Here is a 16,041-nt window from a genome sequence, read left to right as displayed (position 1 = left end):
GGCAAAGAGGTAAAAGAGCACACTAAGTACAGAGTGAAAGTTCAAGTTTACTAAGTATTGACGGTTCAAGCGGTTAAATATCTGAAAACACAAATTGACATGAATCCAAAATACACTGATGATCGTGCTGTCAAACAATGAAACTATATGGAATCTCTGAAAAGGCTGTGGGGGTCCCTGCTTCATCTCTCTCTCCACAAAGGGGGTCCTTGGCCTGAAAACGTTGAAGACCCCTGATTTATACCCTATTTTCCGATGTTCAATGCCAAACACACAATTAAACTGTGAATCACGATTATCTGTTGATCAACTACAATGTCCTGATGTCCGCTCTCTTCTCCCACCAGGCGATGTGGTAGACATCTACCAGAGGGAGTTTCTGGCCCTGAGGGAGCGTCTCCACTCCGCCGAGCAGGAGAACCTGAAGCGCTCAAAGGAGCTCAACCTGGTGCTGGACGAGATCAAGAGGGCCATCGCCGAGAAGCAGGCACTGCGGGACATCAACCACACCTGGAGCAGCCTGTCAGGTAGCCTCATGCCCTGCTTCACACTGCTTTGATTGGACAGACTGGAGCATGCACGCACACACACACACACACACACACACACACACACACACACACACACACACACACACACACACACACACACACACACACACACACACACACACACACACACTAGAGGTGTAACGATACATTTTAACAACGATACGATAGGCATCACGATACATGGTTGACGATACGGTACATGGACGATATTGGTTCATTCATGGCGATACGATACGATTTGATTCAATGATTTGAAATCGATATAGTAACTATTTTGCAAAGAAATTAAATCTGTGTGAAATGTGTCAATAGTGCATGTTTTTAAGGGAAAGATCTATTATCATGGTTGTAAATAACTGTGATTATCTAGCAAATACATGGACATTATATTTCAACACAATACGGTATGGACAAACCCGCACCTTGACATGAACACACAGATTACACACATTTATCGACCAAGTAGACCAAGAGTAGCTATATGGAATGATAAAGTAGTTAATTAAATACAAGGCACAAGGGGGCACGGTGGCACAGTGGTTAGCGCTTCGCCTCACAGCTAGAAGGTCCTGGGTTCGATTCCCGCCGGGGGAAGCTGTGGGTGATGGGGGCGTGTTTCTCCCTCCGCGTCATCAGCGCCCACACCTTAGGTGGGGTCGGCGATAGGGCCTTTCTGTGTGGAGTTTGCATGTTCTCCCCGTGTCTCCTAGGGTTGATACCCTCACAAAAACATGCAGTAATCCTGGTCTCAATAATGCCTCCCCCTGGCCAGCCGGGGCGCCTGATGGAGGAAAAAAGGAACTGGTTGGAATAACGTGTTCCTTCCACGCGCGACGTCCATCCCGGGGAAATCCCCCCTGTCAGGTGAAAAGAAACAACTTGGACTACTCATGCATTGAAGGAAGCATGAGGTCAATCCGTTGTCTCCCCAGGCGCGGCAGAGGGAGAGCAGAGCCCAGGATTACATAGGCAATTGGCACTGGGTGAAAAATGGGTTGCAAAATCGTGGCATAAAAATTATAAAGGGGAAAAAAAAATACAAGGCACAAATACTTAGTTTCCATACAATCAATTATTTGCACTGCAAAACGATTTGATACTGATTATCTGCATTGTAAAACGATACCGATATGATACAAAGCCAAAACGGTACGATTTATGCTTTTGCACATCGATATAGATCATTGCAAATTAAAATCGATTTTTCCATTCAGTTACTATATACACACACACACACACACAGTTGCGCACAATGCAGGACACTCTTATCTCATTTCTATCATTGGCTCTGTCACTCTCCATCTTCCTCTCCATCTCTCTCTTTGTCTCTCTCTATCTGTCGGTCTGTCTCTCTCTCTCATTCTCTCGCTCTTTCCCTCTCTCCTTATCTCTACAGGCCCGGCATGTGTGAGCAATATTTTGCATTGAATTCAATTCATTTAAATGGAATGAAATGAAATGGAACCAAAGTAAATTAGCTGTGACAGAGTGTTACGGGGTTGATATCTTTCAAATTTGTATTGTTGGGCCAATAGCATCAGCGCTTTGACTGTGTTGACCTCGGATGGGGCAGGTGCAGTCACATCGAGGAGGATGCTATCATTTTAGTGTTGCATACTGTATTTACAATTCTGCACTTCCAGAATATGAAGCACAAGCACAAGAGGTGCTGCATGGTTTGTCGTGAGGCCGGGATAGAATTATGTTTCCTTAACTTAGCTACCTACTGTACAAAAAACAGATCATCAAAATGTATCTCTGACAAGTTTAGATTCAACTGCCATAAGTGAGAGCATGTTCATTTGTCAATGTGCCATTCTTATCCTTAGTTCAATTTTGTTTTTGACATTTGGGAAAATGAACGTTCTACCTGGCAGCTGCTGACAAGAAGTGTCAAATCTTTGAGCAATTTTAAGATTGGGGAGTTTCCGGCTTAGATTTTTTAGCAACACTGATGGATACATGGTTGGATTTGCTGGTGGGATGGGGGGAATCCAAGCTCACAACGTGTCACAATGCACAGTGTCGTGAGCTTGTAGATCGTCTGTTTTTGGTATTGTTGTACAAATAAGTGTAGGGCTTCCTGGTAGTGGTTAAGTGCAAAACGTGGAGGGCATTTCCTGATACCAAAGCCACATCTCTAACTTTGTGGTTTGCTGACTCACTTTCTTTCTTTCTTTTTGTGGCACAACAGAAATTGCGGTTATGTCTCGATTTGACATCAATTTGACTGCAATTCCACTTAATTTGGTTACTTTAGCACTTGCGTAAATTGCATTATAAATAAAATGTACTATTACCTAGTTTCATTAAAAATGCATAATATTATGTCTATTTAATAAAATATTTCATAAAATATTTAAACATAATACAGATAAGAAATCATAATCATAACCACTGAAGACCCCCTCTGACTCTGGGGCCCTGGGCAGTGGGCACCTGTCTCATTTACAGTTCGCCCCCAAAAAACATCCCACCCTCATTTCTTCCACCAACTGCACCCTGACTATAATGTACAGTAAGTTATCAGTTACTGGAGGATTAGGGTGAATTATGGATGAGCCTACCATACATACCGCCTTCTACTGCTATAGCAACCCTAGCGTGTGTGTGTGTGTGTGTGTGTGTGTGTGTGTGTGTGTGTGTGTGTGTGTGTGTGTGTGTGTGTGTGTGTGTGTGTGTGTGTGTGTGTGTGTGTGTGTGTGTGTGTGTGTGTGTGTGTGTGTGTGTGTGTGTGTGTGTGTGTGTGTGTGTGTGTGTGTGTGTGCGCGCGCGCGCGCGCTTACTCGCACATGCCTGTGTGTGCCTGTGTGTGCCAGTGTACACATGTGTAATACCAGTGGTAACTAAGTACATTAACTTAAGTACAATTTTATCGTATTTCCAATACTTTTACATCTACTCCACTACATCTCGGATCCAAATATTGTACTTTTACTCCACTACATTTGTTTGAAAACTTTGGTTACTAGTTACTTTGCATACATTATATTATACATATATATTATACAACATACATTAACCACTTTAACTTATTTCATAGCTACTGTAGGCTATTTGAAAATAGCCGATCTACAAGCTCACAACGTTGTGAGCTTGTAGATCTGCTATTTTCTACTTTTACTTTTGGTACTTTAAGTCAATTTTGATGCCAACAATTTTACTCATTTTGAATTCCGGGCTTTTTCTTGTAAAAGAGTATTTCTACATTGCAGTATTGATACTTTTACTTTTTTTAAACTTTTTCCACCACTGCATGTCATTGTTACAAAATAAGAAGGGAGGGGTTGACATGCATTGTCCTGCACTGAAAGAAGAAAAAGAAAAAAGTAGTTGGTTCCACTAAAATATTGTCCCACATACCCACATACAAGTGCTCATGCTGTAAGGGAAATCTACAGTAAATGTGTAGCTTGAGTTGGACAATACGGGGACTGCCCATAAGTCCTACATCTCATTAGTCTGAATTGTTAGGGTTAGGTTTTAGGGTTAGGTGTAGGCATAGTTTTACTGAGGTTATGGTTAGGGTTTGGGTTAGGTTTAGGTTTAGGCATAGTTTTACTGAGGTTAGGTTTAGGTTTAGGCATAGTATTTTACAGGTTAACATCACCAGATTCTGACTAATGGGATGTAGGAACAATGAGATTTCGGAGCAATGCCATGGCACCGACAATACACCACAACCCATACTTGTCAATCAATTTCATGTGTCTTTTTAATATACTGTGTATGTGTGCGTAGCTCATCCGGCTCTGTGTGTGTGTGTCCTCCAGATGAGACCAAGCTGAAGTTGTGGAATGTGACCAGCAGTAAGAATGTTCTCCAGCTGCCCAGCATCTTCCACCACTTGCCCCACCTCCTGGCCAAGGAGAGCAGCCTGCAGCCAGCCGTGCACGTGGGCCAGGGCCGCACCGGGGGTCAGTACACACACACACACACGCACACGCACACGCACACGCACACTCTCACACGCCACGTGTGTGTGAGACAAGCATTTATGGAGGCATACTCAAATACATAGTCTGTTTTAGGTTCTCACTCCCTTCTACTTCTATACACAGTGTTAAATCGAACACTGCACAAATGGAATCAAAGGCACACACACACACACACACACACACACACACACACACACACACACACACACACACACACACACACACACACACAGCCTTTCTCACTGTGTTTCTTCCAGATGTATCAAACCTTCCTTCCACACTTCTCTATTCCCTTTCATCCCTCCCCACCCACCCACAATCCACAGCTCAGCCCATCAAGATTGTTTCATCTGTTTCCCACCTCCGTCTTCAACTCTCCTGCCATTTCTAATGCACGGACAATCTGTCCTACATCAAGAGCTGTTCAGTCTTCTCCCAGAGAACCCCGCTGTTCAAGTGTTTTATGCTAGTTCCAGGTATAGTGCTGCAAGGGGCCACGTTTTAAAGTTTTACACAAAGAAGGTGTAGTTTTAAGTATTGAGATGCATTTCTGAATCTTTTGCCGTGGAGAGATGGCCTCTCCTGTGCTCCCGTTTCAAAGCAGGCTGTGTGGACTGGATCCCGCAGCCAGCCATGCTCTGAGCCACATGGCATCAGTGTGGCCCAGCTGGAATACACCTTGGTGGGATACCAGCCTCATGACAACCCCTTAAACGCGGCGAGTCCCCTCGAGGGGCAGGCAAATGGCTGCTGCCAGCCCGGATCTCCAAGGACACAATGGAGCTGTGTGTGTGTGTGTGTGTGTGTGTGTGTGTGTGTGTGTGTGTGTGTGTGTGCGCGCGTGTGCGTACGTGTGTGTGTACGTATGTGCCTTTTATCAAGCCAAGTTTCTTTACAAAGTACTTTTACAAAGGCAGTTCAAGTGCTTTACACAGTCACAAAGTGCATAGTATATAAAAACAACTGAGGAAAAAGTAGATCACAAGTGTGTGTGTGTGTGTGTGCACGCTCTCCATTGATTTACTCTGAACTCTCCCTAAATCCACTCTGTGGGCTCTGGCTGCGTGGAGCTGGTCTGAGGTTCGATGTCCAGCAGAGTTTGGAAGCCTCTTTGAGTTGTTATTACATTACCCTGCTGATAGGGTCTACAACAGCATGATATGTAGATAATAAGGAGATAGGGAGCAGAGTCAAATTAGACCAGTTATTTTAGGTTATCAGAATCACATGAATAACAAATAGGCACTATGCTGTCCTATCTTGCCTCAGTGACTCTTGTTGTACAAATGAGTGCAAGGGGATGAGGTGTTATGTTGGTTTTTTATATAGTACCGTTCTTGTACTGTAAATTAAGCTGTGGAACCTGGGTTTGCTTGTTCAGCCGCTCAGCAGTCAACACATCTCCCAGCTGAGGGAATTACCTTATTTTCTAGGTTAGAGAGAATATGTCACACACTTGGAGAATGTAGCTGTTGTAATATCAGGTGGAGATCTGTGTGTCTGTCCACAGCTAATCTTGCAAATAGGGCTGTCACAATTATTACATAATCGTCTAATCGCAATTATTTGACATAATCGTGATTATTTTATTTTTTATAAATAGTGGAAATAGCAGATCTACGAGCTTGTAGATCGGCTATTTCCATTATCAAGGTTCTTTTTTTAAGTATAAAGTTGTCAAATATGTCAGTAATTTCTTTGTATTATTTAGGTTATGTGTCATATCTACCATGTGCAACTTCTAAACCTAAAAGCCAAACAGAAATGTAATTGTCAACGACCACAACACAATTAAATTGTTAATCGCAATTAGTTGAGTGACAATTAATCGTCATGTAAAATGTCATAATCGTGACAGCCCTACCTGCAAACGCCAAGGCAGATCAGCTTCATATGTCTTGTGCACGCTGCCAGTACAGTAAGTTAAATACATTTTTCGAGTTGGCCAATGATGATTGACCAACTTGATGATGATGTCATGTTGTGAACTACCAGTCACAGAGGAAATAACAATCAGACTTTGAGGATTACATTTTCAATGACTGAAATCTGACAGATGGATGCAGGAAGGTGCAATGTATAACTGGTAATAACATGCTACTTCCATGGCTGTATGTAGACATGTCACTGCATACCATGCTATTATTATACAGTAGCAGAGATTTGTGCTGTACTGAGCGCACTTCTCTAGTATTTCTTTTGGCACACTTTGAATTCACTCCTCGAGGTACAACAATGTCTTATACCTGTACTTATTTTTGTGTTTTGTCTCTTGTGCATTGCCACATGTATTTCCCTGTACCAGCTTGGGACCCTTTACTAAGAGTACTGTCTTCCTTAGGCACAATGAAACATTACTTTTCCATGCATTTTTCCCCAGTATCTTTTTGAAATGTCTTTCTCTGAGAAGTCATTGGCTTTTAATAATTGTTTTGGTTGTGTGCGTGTGTGTGTGTGTGTGTGTGTGTGTGTGTGTGTGTGTGTGTGTGTGTGTGTGTGTGTGTGTGTGTGTGTGTGTGTGTGTGTGTGTGTGTGTGTGTGTGTGTGTGTGTGTGTGTGTGTGTGTGTGTGTGTGTGTGTGTGTGTGTGTGTGTGTGTGTGTGTGTAGTCTCTATAGTCATGGGGGTACCAAGTGTGAAGAGAGAGGTCCACTCCTACCTGACCGACACGCTCAGCTCTCTGATGACGGAGCTCAGCCCTGCAGAGAAAGAGGACTGCGTCATTGTGGTCCTCGTCGCAGAGGTCAGTCACTTTGTGTGTGTGTGTGTATGTGTGTGTGTATATGCATGATCATGTATAGGTCATTGTGGTCCTCATAGTAGAGGTCAGTCCATGTTTGTGTGTGCAGGACTGTACATGTATCCATGGCCATAAAGCACGTTTAACCACTAATAGGGGTTTCCTGTGTTTATGTATGGGGGACGGAAGGGGCTCTGCATTATAGGTCAGTGATCTAGTGAGTTAGTTAATGAGTCATATGAGTCGTATGATGCACATAATGAGTACGAGGCCTAGTAGGTCAGCTGTAGGTCACCAAAACAACAACCAATCTGACAAAAAGGTGGATGGAGACTTGCTCACTCTTGCTCATGCTTGCTCACGTGGGCTCGCGTGTGCAGGTGGCGTATGAGTGAAAGAGAGCAAGAGAACATTTCTCAGTGCATTTCACCATTTTCCCCTCAGACTTTTTGTTTTGTTTTGTATGTTTTGTGGCACAGCACCATTCAATCCTTTTGAAATAGAGTCCAAGTGTATTTATAAAGTGCTTCTCAATCAGAGGTGACACAGGACTTTGTGCATACGGCGAGAGCGATAAAGAAACCAAACCAATAGGGTATGGCAATAACCAGTAAGACTCCCTAATCGGGAGATAAGCGACCGTAGGTCACATGTATACACAAAGAGTAGGGAGTAGTGTCCCCAAAAAATGTGGAGGGATCCATGTTGATGACATGAGTGTAGACATACTGTGTAGCGAGTTTCGTGATAATAGGGGAGAAATTGGAGGAGCAGTGTCCAAAAATGTGCTTTAAAAAATCGGCCTGAAGGTGGCGCTATATGGGACAGATCCATGTTGATGACATGAGTGTAGACATACTGTGTACCGATTTGAGTGATTTTAGGGGCAAAATTGTAGGAGCAGTGTCCAAAAATGTGTTTTGCAAGAATCGGCCTCATGGTGGCGCTAGAAGAGGGCCATGTGAGAAATGAGGGGTGGGGTCTCCGCGCCGCCGAGGCGGACGAATAGGTACCGGCCCCGGCTCTCCCGGTCGCTCCTAGCCCAAGTTACGGCATTTTATGTGCGCTGCAGTGGCAGGGGGTCCTCCACTGGGGGCGCCACCACTTTTGCATCCGTTCTGGAGCACCAGGAGTCGGTGGTCCCCGGGAATTCCCCGTGAGCAGACCCGTTGGGGTGGTCATTTGGTCATTTTTGCACATTTGGTCATTTTTTACACCTGGGGGTCCCCCAGGGACCTGGGGGTCCCTGGAGCTCCGGGGGTCCTTGGAGGTTGTAGTTTGGCAGGCAAGGAGTGTGTGTGCAAAATCTGGCATGGATCGGGGCAACGGTTGCGGAGATATGAGCAGGGCAAAAGTGTGACGTGTGACTGACTGACGCACGGACAGCCGGTGGAGCTTATGATAGTAAATGCGACCTACGGTCGCAACAAGCATAAAAGCCGACACAGAGCAGAGAAAAATTATCAAAACAAACCCAATGCACACCACACTGAACACTTTAACCATTTGATTGTAAAACATCTCCTCTGAAACCAAATGAGATATACTTTAGCGCTCAGGGGTGGTGCAGTATGTAGGATGTATTATTGCGACCGTAGGTCGCAGTTTACTGTCAGAACCGGCACAGCTTGCCCGTATTCGTCCGTACGGGTAACGCCTGACACTGTGGTTCCCCTGACACATCACTGTGACATCACAGGTGACATCACAGTGATGTCAGATACTCAGAGCAGGGATCTCCATATATGGGCATAAAGAGGTGACATCACAGCTTGTTCAGACAGGGATCTCCATGTATGGGCATAAAAGGAATTGTATGTTGTGATGTCATGGGAACCACTCTATGCCCATATATGGAGATCCCTGGTGTCATCAATATTAAGCCCATATCTAACAGGACTTCATATGGGAATGCCCATATATGGAGGAAGACAGCCTATATCTGTTTGGCTGGTACAGACAGGGATCTCAATGTATGGGCACAAAAGGGATTGTATCTATGATGTCAGATGTGATAGACGTCATAGGATTTTCACATAACGAATAACTGAGTAAGCATGTTTGGGGTCTCATGGCATATCTCCAGACATGGCGCCCTGAGGTGTCTTACTAGTTAGTAATATTACTACTACTACTAATAATAATAATACAATTTAAATTAAAAAGAGATGACAGACTTTAAGGCGGGTTGGAGGAGAGTTCATACCCATCAGTAAGGACACCAAATGACAGAGCTGTGTTTATTTGTTCAAGGCTGTCATTGGCTTTGTCTTATCGCTTCCCTCGAGCAGCTTGTTTTTCTCTTTTCACTTCAAATCACAGAATACCCACTGGAAATGTAAATAGCAGACAAACCTTGGTCCTTCACTCTGTCTTTCATTCTCTCACTCTTAATCTCCCTCTCCCAAACATTCTCTAGCTCCGTCTTTTTCTGCCACTCTCTAGTTCTCACGAATGTCCTCTCTCCTCCTTCTGAATGTGGTGGAAACGAATGAGGCTGATCTTTCTGTACATCAAAAATTAACTTCCTGTACATCAGCATTGGTCTTCTTCACATTCTCTTGTGTTCAGTCAGCAGAACATGCTATGTTCATGTAAAATGCATTACGTGGATGACGTTTCCACTTTCATCCTCTCCAAGTGTCCGAGTGACTGTGGAAACCTATTTAAATAGCATTAGCTTGCGTTATGAACTGAAACCAACAATGGAAGATGGAAATGTGGTGTGTTAATGTAGGTATGTAAACTGTGGTGGAATTCAGATCAATCAATAATCATGAGAAAATGAGGAGACAAGACAATTATATTAGGTGGTGGTGTGGTCAAGTTTATATAACATGATATCATGGACAGAAGTACAATTAACACTCTGGGCAGTGGTAAGGTAGTAAGAAGTAAGAATAGTCAGACACTAGAGTTATACATGTGGCTTCAAGGCCTCTGGAACGATCTGTACCATAATCATAAAGATAGGCTTTACCAAAAGAATAGCTACTCAGTCCTATGTAGACATCTAGACTCTTACAAGCTGTACAGTATCAATGATGTATCATTAGCCTAGATATTAATATAATCAATGAACACTTGATCTACTCTATAACGTCATACATACATAATCAATCATGTTAATCTCTAATCTACAACATAACTCACCTTTAGTGAAAGCTATTATCGAAAATACTAAGAGTGCCCACATTAGGAATAGAGGCGCTAACTTTGGCAATATTAGAGCCTTTCTGTCCTTTGAACTACACAGGGAGTGGAACCGCTAACCCTGGCAGTTTGAATGCCTTGCTTTAACCATTAAGCTACAAAAGGGCCTTTTATTATGCTTCCCCAGATTAATTGGGGGTCATTTTAAAATGCTCCCAGCTGCATTTCTGTACTTTTCCTGTTGAAGTGCAGCTATAGAGGTGGGTGGTGGTGGTGGTGGGGGGAGGTTCTAAATGGCGGATTTAGTGTAGCTAATGCCAGTCCACAGAGAGCTGAATAGACTGCTGTTCTTGCCTTTCTTTTACTCCTTCTCTCTTTTCCTTTCTCTACCTATTTTCTTCTCCACACACACTCACTCGCTGTACACCCGTCCACCTGCACAACCCCCACCTTTTTTCACTTTCTACATCTCAGACTAAGTCCTTGTTTCGTCCTTGATAAGAAGTAATGTTACACAAATCTCCCTGCTCTCTCTCTTTCTCCCTATCTCCCGTCAGACCACAGCATGGAAATCAGTCACGCTGCCTGTGTTTACAAGCCCAGGGTTTCAAAGAACCAATTCCAATTTCAAACCCTACAAATCCTTGGCCCATGGAGCAGCTCCATATTTTTCCAGAACCATTTTTATCCCACCTTAATGGGTGGCATACAGTAAGCGCATACCATAGCAGCAGCAGCCGTGGCCTTGCTAGAGAAGTGCAATATTGTATCTCTACGTTACTTTATGCCACAAGAGAGCATGTGTTGGCCATTGCTTGGGATGCAACATGTATGTTACTCCATAACGTACAGTCCACTACATGTTTCTACTGTTTAAATGAAACAAAATACATTAAAATGTATATGCTGAGAACAGGAGAGGAGAGAGAAGATAAGAATAGAATGTGAGAGAACACACAGAGGAGGATAGTGTAATCAGTCTGTCATGACTGTGCTCGTGTGTCCGAGGGCTGTTCTTTTTTTTTATGAAAAAAACACAAAACTGTTATTCATCAGAGCTGCTTGCCTGGCAGTCAGCATGGAAACGGGACAGGATATTTTCTCTAACCCCTTGTGATAAACCTCTCCTCACATCCATCCATCCATCCCTCTTTCTCTCTCTTTGTTTTCTAGATCATTCACTTCAGCGCTTCATCCAAAACTGTTTCTTTTCAAGAAATGGACAAAAGAACCTGTGTTCCAATAGAATGTTGTTATTATTTAGTCACAAGGTCTTGTTAATACTTTTAATTGGTTCAATAATATAAAAACCACAGAAACACTTTTTCCCTTTCAAAATGTTTCAGTAGCAAAGTAGCAAAAACAGCATCATGATGCGACTTGTTATGAGCTTGTTGAACGGTTATTTTCCTTTTTGTGACACTCTTGTGCGAGAAAAGTTATAATCGAAACATGGAGACACAAGGATCGTGCCCAAAAGTGACGTGTTGTTCTTGCTTTTTTTCCTCCTTTCCTCAGGGGAGATATGTTGTGGCCAGTGACCCCAGGTGTTTCCTGTTAGTCGTGTTATTCTCTGTTTTTCTTCCTCTTCCCTTCATCCCTCCTTCCATCCCTCCTTCCCCTGGTCTTTAGTGGTAACCCGCGGGGAGCGTTCCAAACAGTGCTGGACTTGATGCAGTTCCTCAGAAATGTGACGAAAACATAGCGAGTCCAAATAGTGACCAAATGGATGACTTACCAGCTGTTTTGAGCTATCGAATTCCACGCTACACTGAAATAAACACTGCGCTTCTGAAGAAATGATGTCATGCAGCCTTTGATTCAACAGATATTAGATAACCCATATTTTATTCCGTGCGTATGATATAATGTTGGACCAAATTAAACATTCTGATCCACTGAACAAGTTGTAGAAGAGGAGTGCATGTGGAGTCTGATCTAATACAGATCAGAGCAGTGATTCTCAACCCTTTACATTTCAAGGACCCTCAGTTTGATATGCATCAGGCCACGGACCCCCATTTTATCTCTGTGAACCCAATATGCACTGTAAACTCCTCAGTGTTTATTTAACTCTTGAGAGTGTACGAATGGAACCAAATGGATCTGTAAGGGTCAATTTGGTCCCAATTGTTACACACCCAAAGGGTCCATTTGTTTCCAAACTATCAGTCATTTCGCTGGGGATCCCCTGGAACCCCCTCAAGATCCCCTGGGGGTCCCCAGACCCTCACGTTGTGAACCAGTGGATTAGAGGTCTGTTGAAAACTGTACGTGTTTCCTTTCTTAAGGTTATTACGTATCTGACACCAATTTCCCCTCGGCTATCGTTAAAGTTTAATGACATCTTTAAAAAAAAGCCTTCAGACTCGTGAAAACATCCAGTTCCAGTTCTCAGTAGACTTCTGACTCCAGTTAACTCCAACTGAGTGGGTCATAATAGGGACAAACAGATGCTGTAAATAATTTGTGTTCGTTGACTAATTTAACACATTGACTGCCATACCGCAAGTTCCCAAGATATTCCCATTGGTTCAGGCTGCCACGCCCGAGTTTCCTGAGTTATACATTTTATTTCATATTTATATTTCTGCGCTAGCTTGTGAGCATATAGCATGCTAAAACTAGGTCATGTCTACATGGATATAGACATAGAAAGGTAGACGCCTCCTTCGGCTCTGGGGCGCATGCGCAGGAGAGGCCGGTATTTTCGTACGCAGCCTCTAAGAACAGCTGAGCCGAGCAACATCAGAACTGGATGGAAACATTCCAATGATAAGTCCCGGAAAAGACATGCTGTGATTGGCCAGTAGTCACATGACTGGCAGCATGGTGTCCGACAATCCCGGAATTCTGGACTACAGTTGTGGCACGTCGCTCCAATGAACAGCAGCGGTGAATGAGGCATCTAGCTTTTTATATCTGTGTACATGGATCTTTTTGTGATCATATTTGTACGGCGACATGTATGCATATATATCGATTGTGCACGCGCAACACGCTGCAAGCACATTAAAAGGTAAGAAATCATAAAATAGCGTGGCAGTTTAGGGGAAAATCTACTTTTGATCGTGGCAGTCAATGATTTGAAGCGTCATCTGCTGCCATTCGCACGCAGAGAGGTGCAGTAAATAGGCTTTTAAATACTATGATTTTGATTGTTCAAACTCTATGCTTCCCATTGTTTTGCCCCCCAGTGCCAAACCCCACCCTTCATACACCCTAAGTAGGGCAAGATAAACCATAAACAACCGATCATCATAAAATAAAAAGCGACGCCCGTGGCTTAAACACATGTGTCTGGCACACATCTGCTTATGGATCTGTGTACATACAGTGTTGTGCTCTGTGTGTTCCCACCACGGCCCTGTTCTGCAGATGTATTGAAAGACAAATCTTTAAAGTCCTCAGAGATTTCAGCAGAGATAGGATGTGGAATTGATTGTACTCTTAATTTATGACATCTTGGAGCAGTGTGGAATGATTTCTCAATATGTGTGATAATGTGGCTTTTTCGTAAATTTAGAATGTGGTTACTTCAAGCATGGAAGAACAGTATTGTTTGTGTCTCTCTATGTGTGCATTGGTTGTGGAAGGAAAGGAAGAAAGAAAGAAGGGAAAGGAAGGAAAGAAAGAGGAAAGTTCTGTCTGTAGTTCTGCTGTACATTCTCACATTGTACTGAATCATTTCCTGTATTGCATTTGTGACCAGCTAATATTGATATTTCCATGTGTGTATTTTCAGTCGGACCAGCAGTATGCCAACAGTGTGGCAGAAAACATGAAGCGCCTGTAAGTACACCTGTATCTGACCTCTTCTGTTTCCATTCAGGCATCTTTTCACATCCTGTTTTGTAGTAACTGTTGGAGTACTGTGTGTGTGTGTGTGTGTGTGTGTGTGTGTGTGTGTGTGTGTGTGTGTGTGTGTGTGTGTGTGTGTGTGTGTGTGTGTGTGTGTGTGTGTGTGTGTGTGTGTGTGTGTGTGTGTGTGTGTGTGTGTGTGTGTGTGTGTATTCTAAACTAAAGATAATATGTTAATGTGTCATTATTTATCACATATGAACACACGCACTCAAATGAAAATAACCTCAGGAGGCACAGGAGGCAAAATATCCACCTAAACAGAGCACATATCTGGGGGATAGTAGCACGTAGTTCTGGGCACCCACAAGCCACATTCCAATACCCAAAATCTCTGCTCACTCGCTCACCCACACTCGGTTCTCCAGCTTAACCCGGAAACTGTTTTGTCCCAGTTGGTAAATTGCTTTTTGGAGGTGCCGAGAGGGCTCTCCAAGCCGCTTGGAGCGGCTTTCAACGAGTGTACATTGACTTTGAGTGTAGGCTTCATATCAGCCTGTCCTCGTCCTCTTGCCGGTCAATGCTGAATGCCTATCTGTTCTGTTATTGGGTTATCTCTCGGGCTATGGGAGGGAAAGCAGGGAAACTCATGACTACGCTGTATGGGAGATGGGTTCTAAAAAATATATAGCATTGCCGTGTTGTGGATTTCAAAGGGAGCCGAACAAACTTGATTGTGTGTGCTCATATCCTAAAATGTAAACATAACGTGCCTGCATGCTTGTCTTGAACAGTTTGAGAGTTAAAGTCTCCCATTTGATTAACAGTGATCTAAGCTAAGTGGATTTTTATTTATACAATCATAATATGCTGTTTGTTGTGTGAGAATGCATGTCAAGCAGCTCATACAGTATAGGCCTATGAGAAGTACAGCATCTAATATACAACTTGACATGCAGGAGTAGCGAGTGAATGAGCAGGAGCGAGGAATTGGAATGTGGCTGTCAGTCCAGCCTGTTTGATTCCTCTGGACTTATAATCCTCTCCTCCTATAGCTTGGAGTCGGAGGCGGGACTAATGCGAGAGTGAAAGCTCACAATGCACAGAGCACTTCTCACTTCATCAGAGAAGCAAGCAACACCTCCTATCCTATATCCGCTATAGGGGATAATTCTTACAACTGAGGATGTGCGTTCATTCCTAAATAACAACTCACATTGCTATATTTTATTAGAATCTGCACACAGAACAATAAGCAGAATGGGAGCTGTGTGAATTAATAATAATTAGCTGAATAGCTGAAATTGCACAATGAAATATAGACTTATTTGCACTGTTTGCACGGATATCAAGCCATTTCTATATTAGAAGTATATTATACACAAGCTTAGCATGTTCTGCAATAAGAATTAAAAGCAGTATGCTTTCAAACCTGTTTCCAGTATTCTTATTGCAACAACAATTTACAATTACGCAATTAGCATACACTTATCCAGAGAGACTTACAAGTACTAAATCGGAGTACAATTGCAGTTGAATCTCAATCTTACCAACAAGCATCGTTTAGCAATTCTAAACGCCAAGGGGGGAAAAACAAACAAATTAACAAACCACAATGATAATTCAAATACGACATACCTTGCGGGCTGCTCTGTCCACCATGTGTTTGTTCCCTGCGTTTTTCTGTATGCACATGTCCTCAGGGGGTTAGGTAAGTCCAGGTTCAGATTTGGTGAGGACACAGCAACCTACTGCAGCAGAGAGGCACCTGCGTGACTATGAATGTTTTAGTGTACATTTGAAACTGTGTCTGTGTTTGTGTAGGAGTCTAAGAAGCTTATTCCACTGTTGTACTCCTA

At 43.1% G+C, this 16,041-nt stretch overlaps 1 protein-coding gene across 1 annotated transcript in view; it reads left to right on the top strand.

Annotated features, from left to right (window-relative positions):
• mgat4b (alpha-1,3-mannosyl-glycoprotein 4-beta-N-acetylglucosaminyltransferase B) overlaps positions 1–16,041 on the top strand; it is a 196,919-nt gene that overhangs the window by 91,730 nt on the left and 89,148 nt on the right. Inside the window, exons 2-5 of the mRNA XM_080745815.1 lie at positions 348–527; positions 4,325–4,468; positions 7,098–7,231; positions 14,127–14,173. Of these exons, the coding sequence (XP_080601941.1) occupies positions 348–527; positions 4,325–4,468; positions 7,098–7,231; positions 14,127–14,173 (505 nt within the window). The remainder of the gene's footprint in view (positions 1–347; positions 528–4,324; positions 4,469–7,097; positions 7,232–14,126; positions 14,174–16,041) is intronic.

Source organism: Nannobrachium achirus (assembly GCF_963921795.1).
Source record: "Nannobrachium achirus genome assembly, chromosome: 17".
In the NCBI taxonomy this organism is placed as follows: domain Eukaryota; kingdom Metazoa; phylum Chordata; class Actinopteri; order Myctophiformes; family Myctophidae; genus Nannobrachium; species Nannobrachium achirus.
The sequence above is the reverse complement of the archived record's forward strand: the minus strand, read 5'-3'. Positions and strand labels throughout refer to the sequence as shown.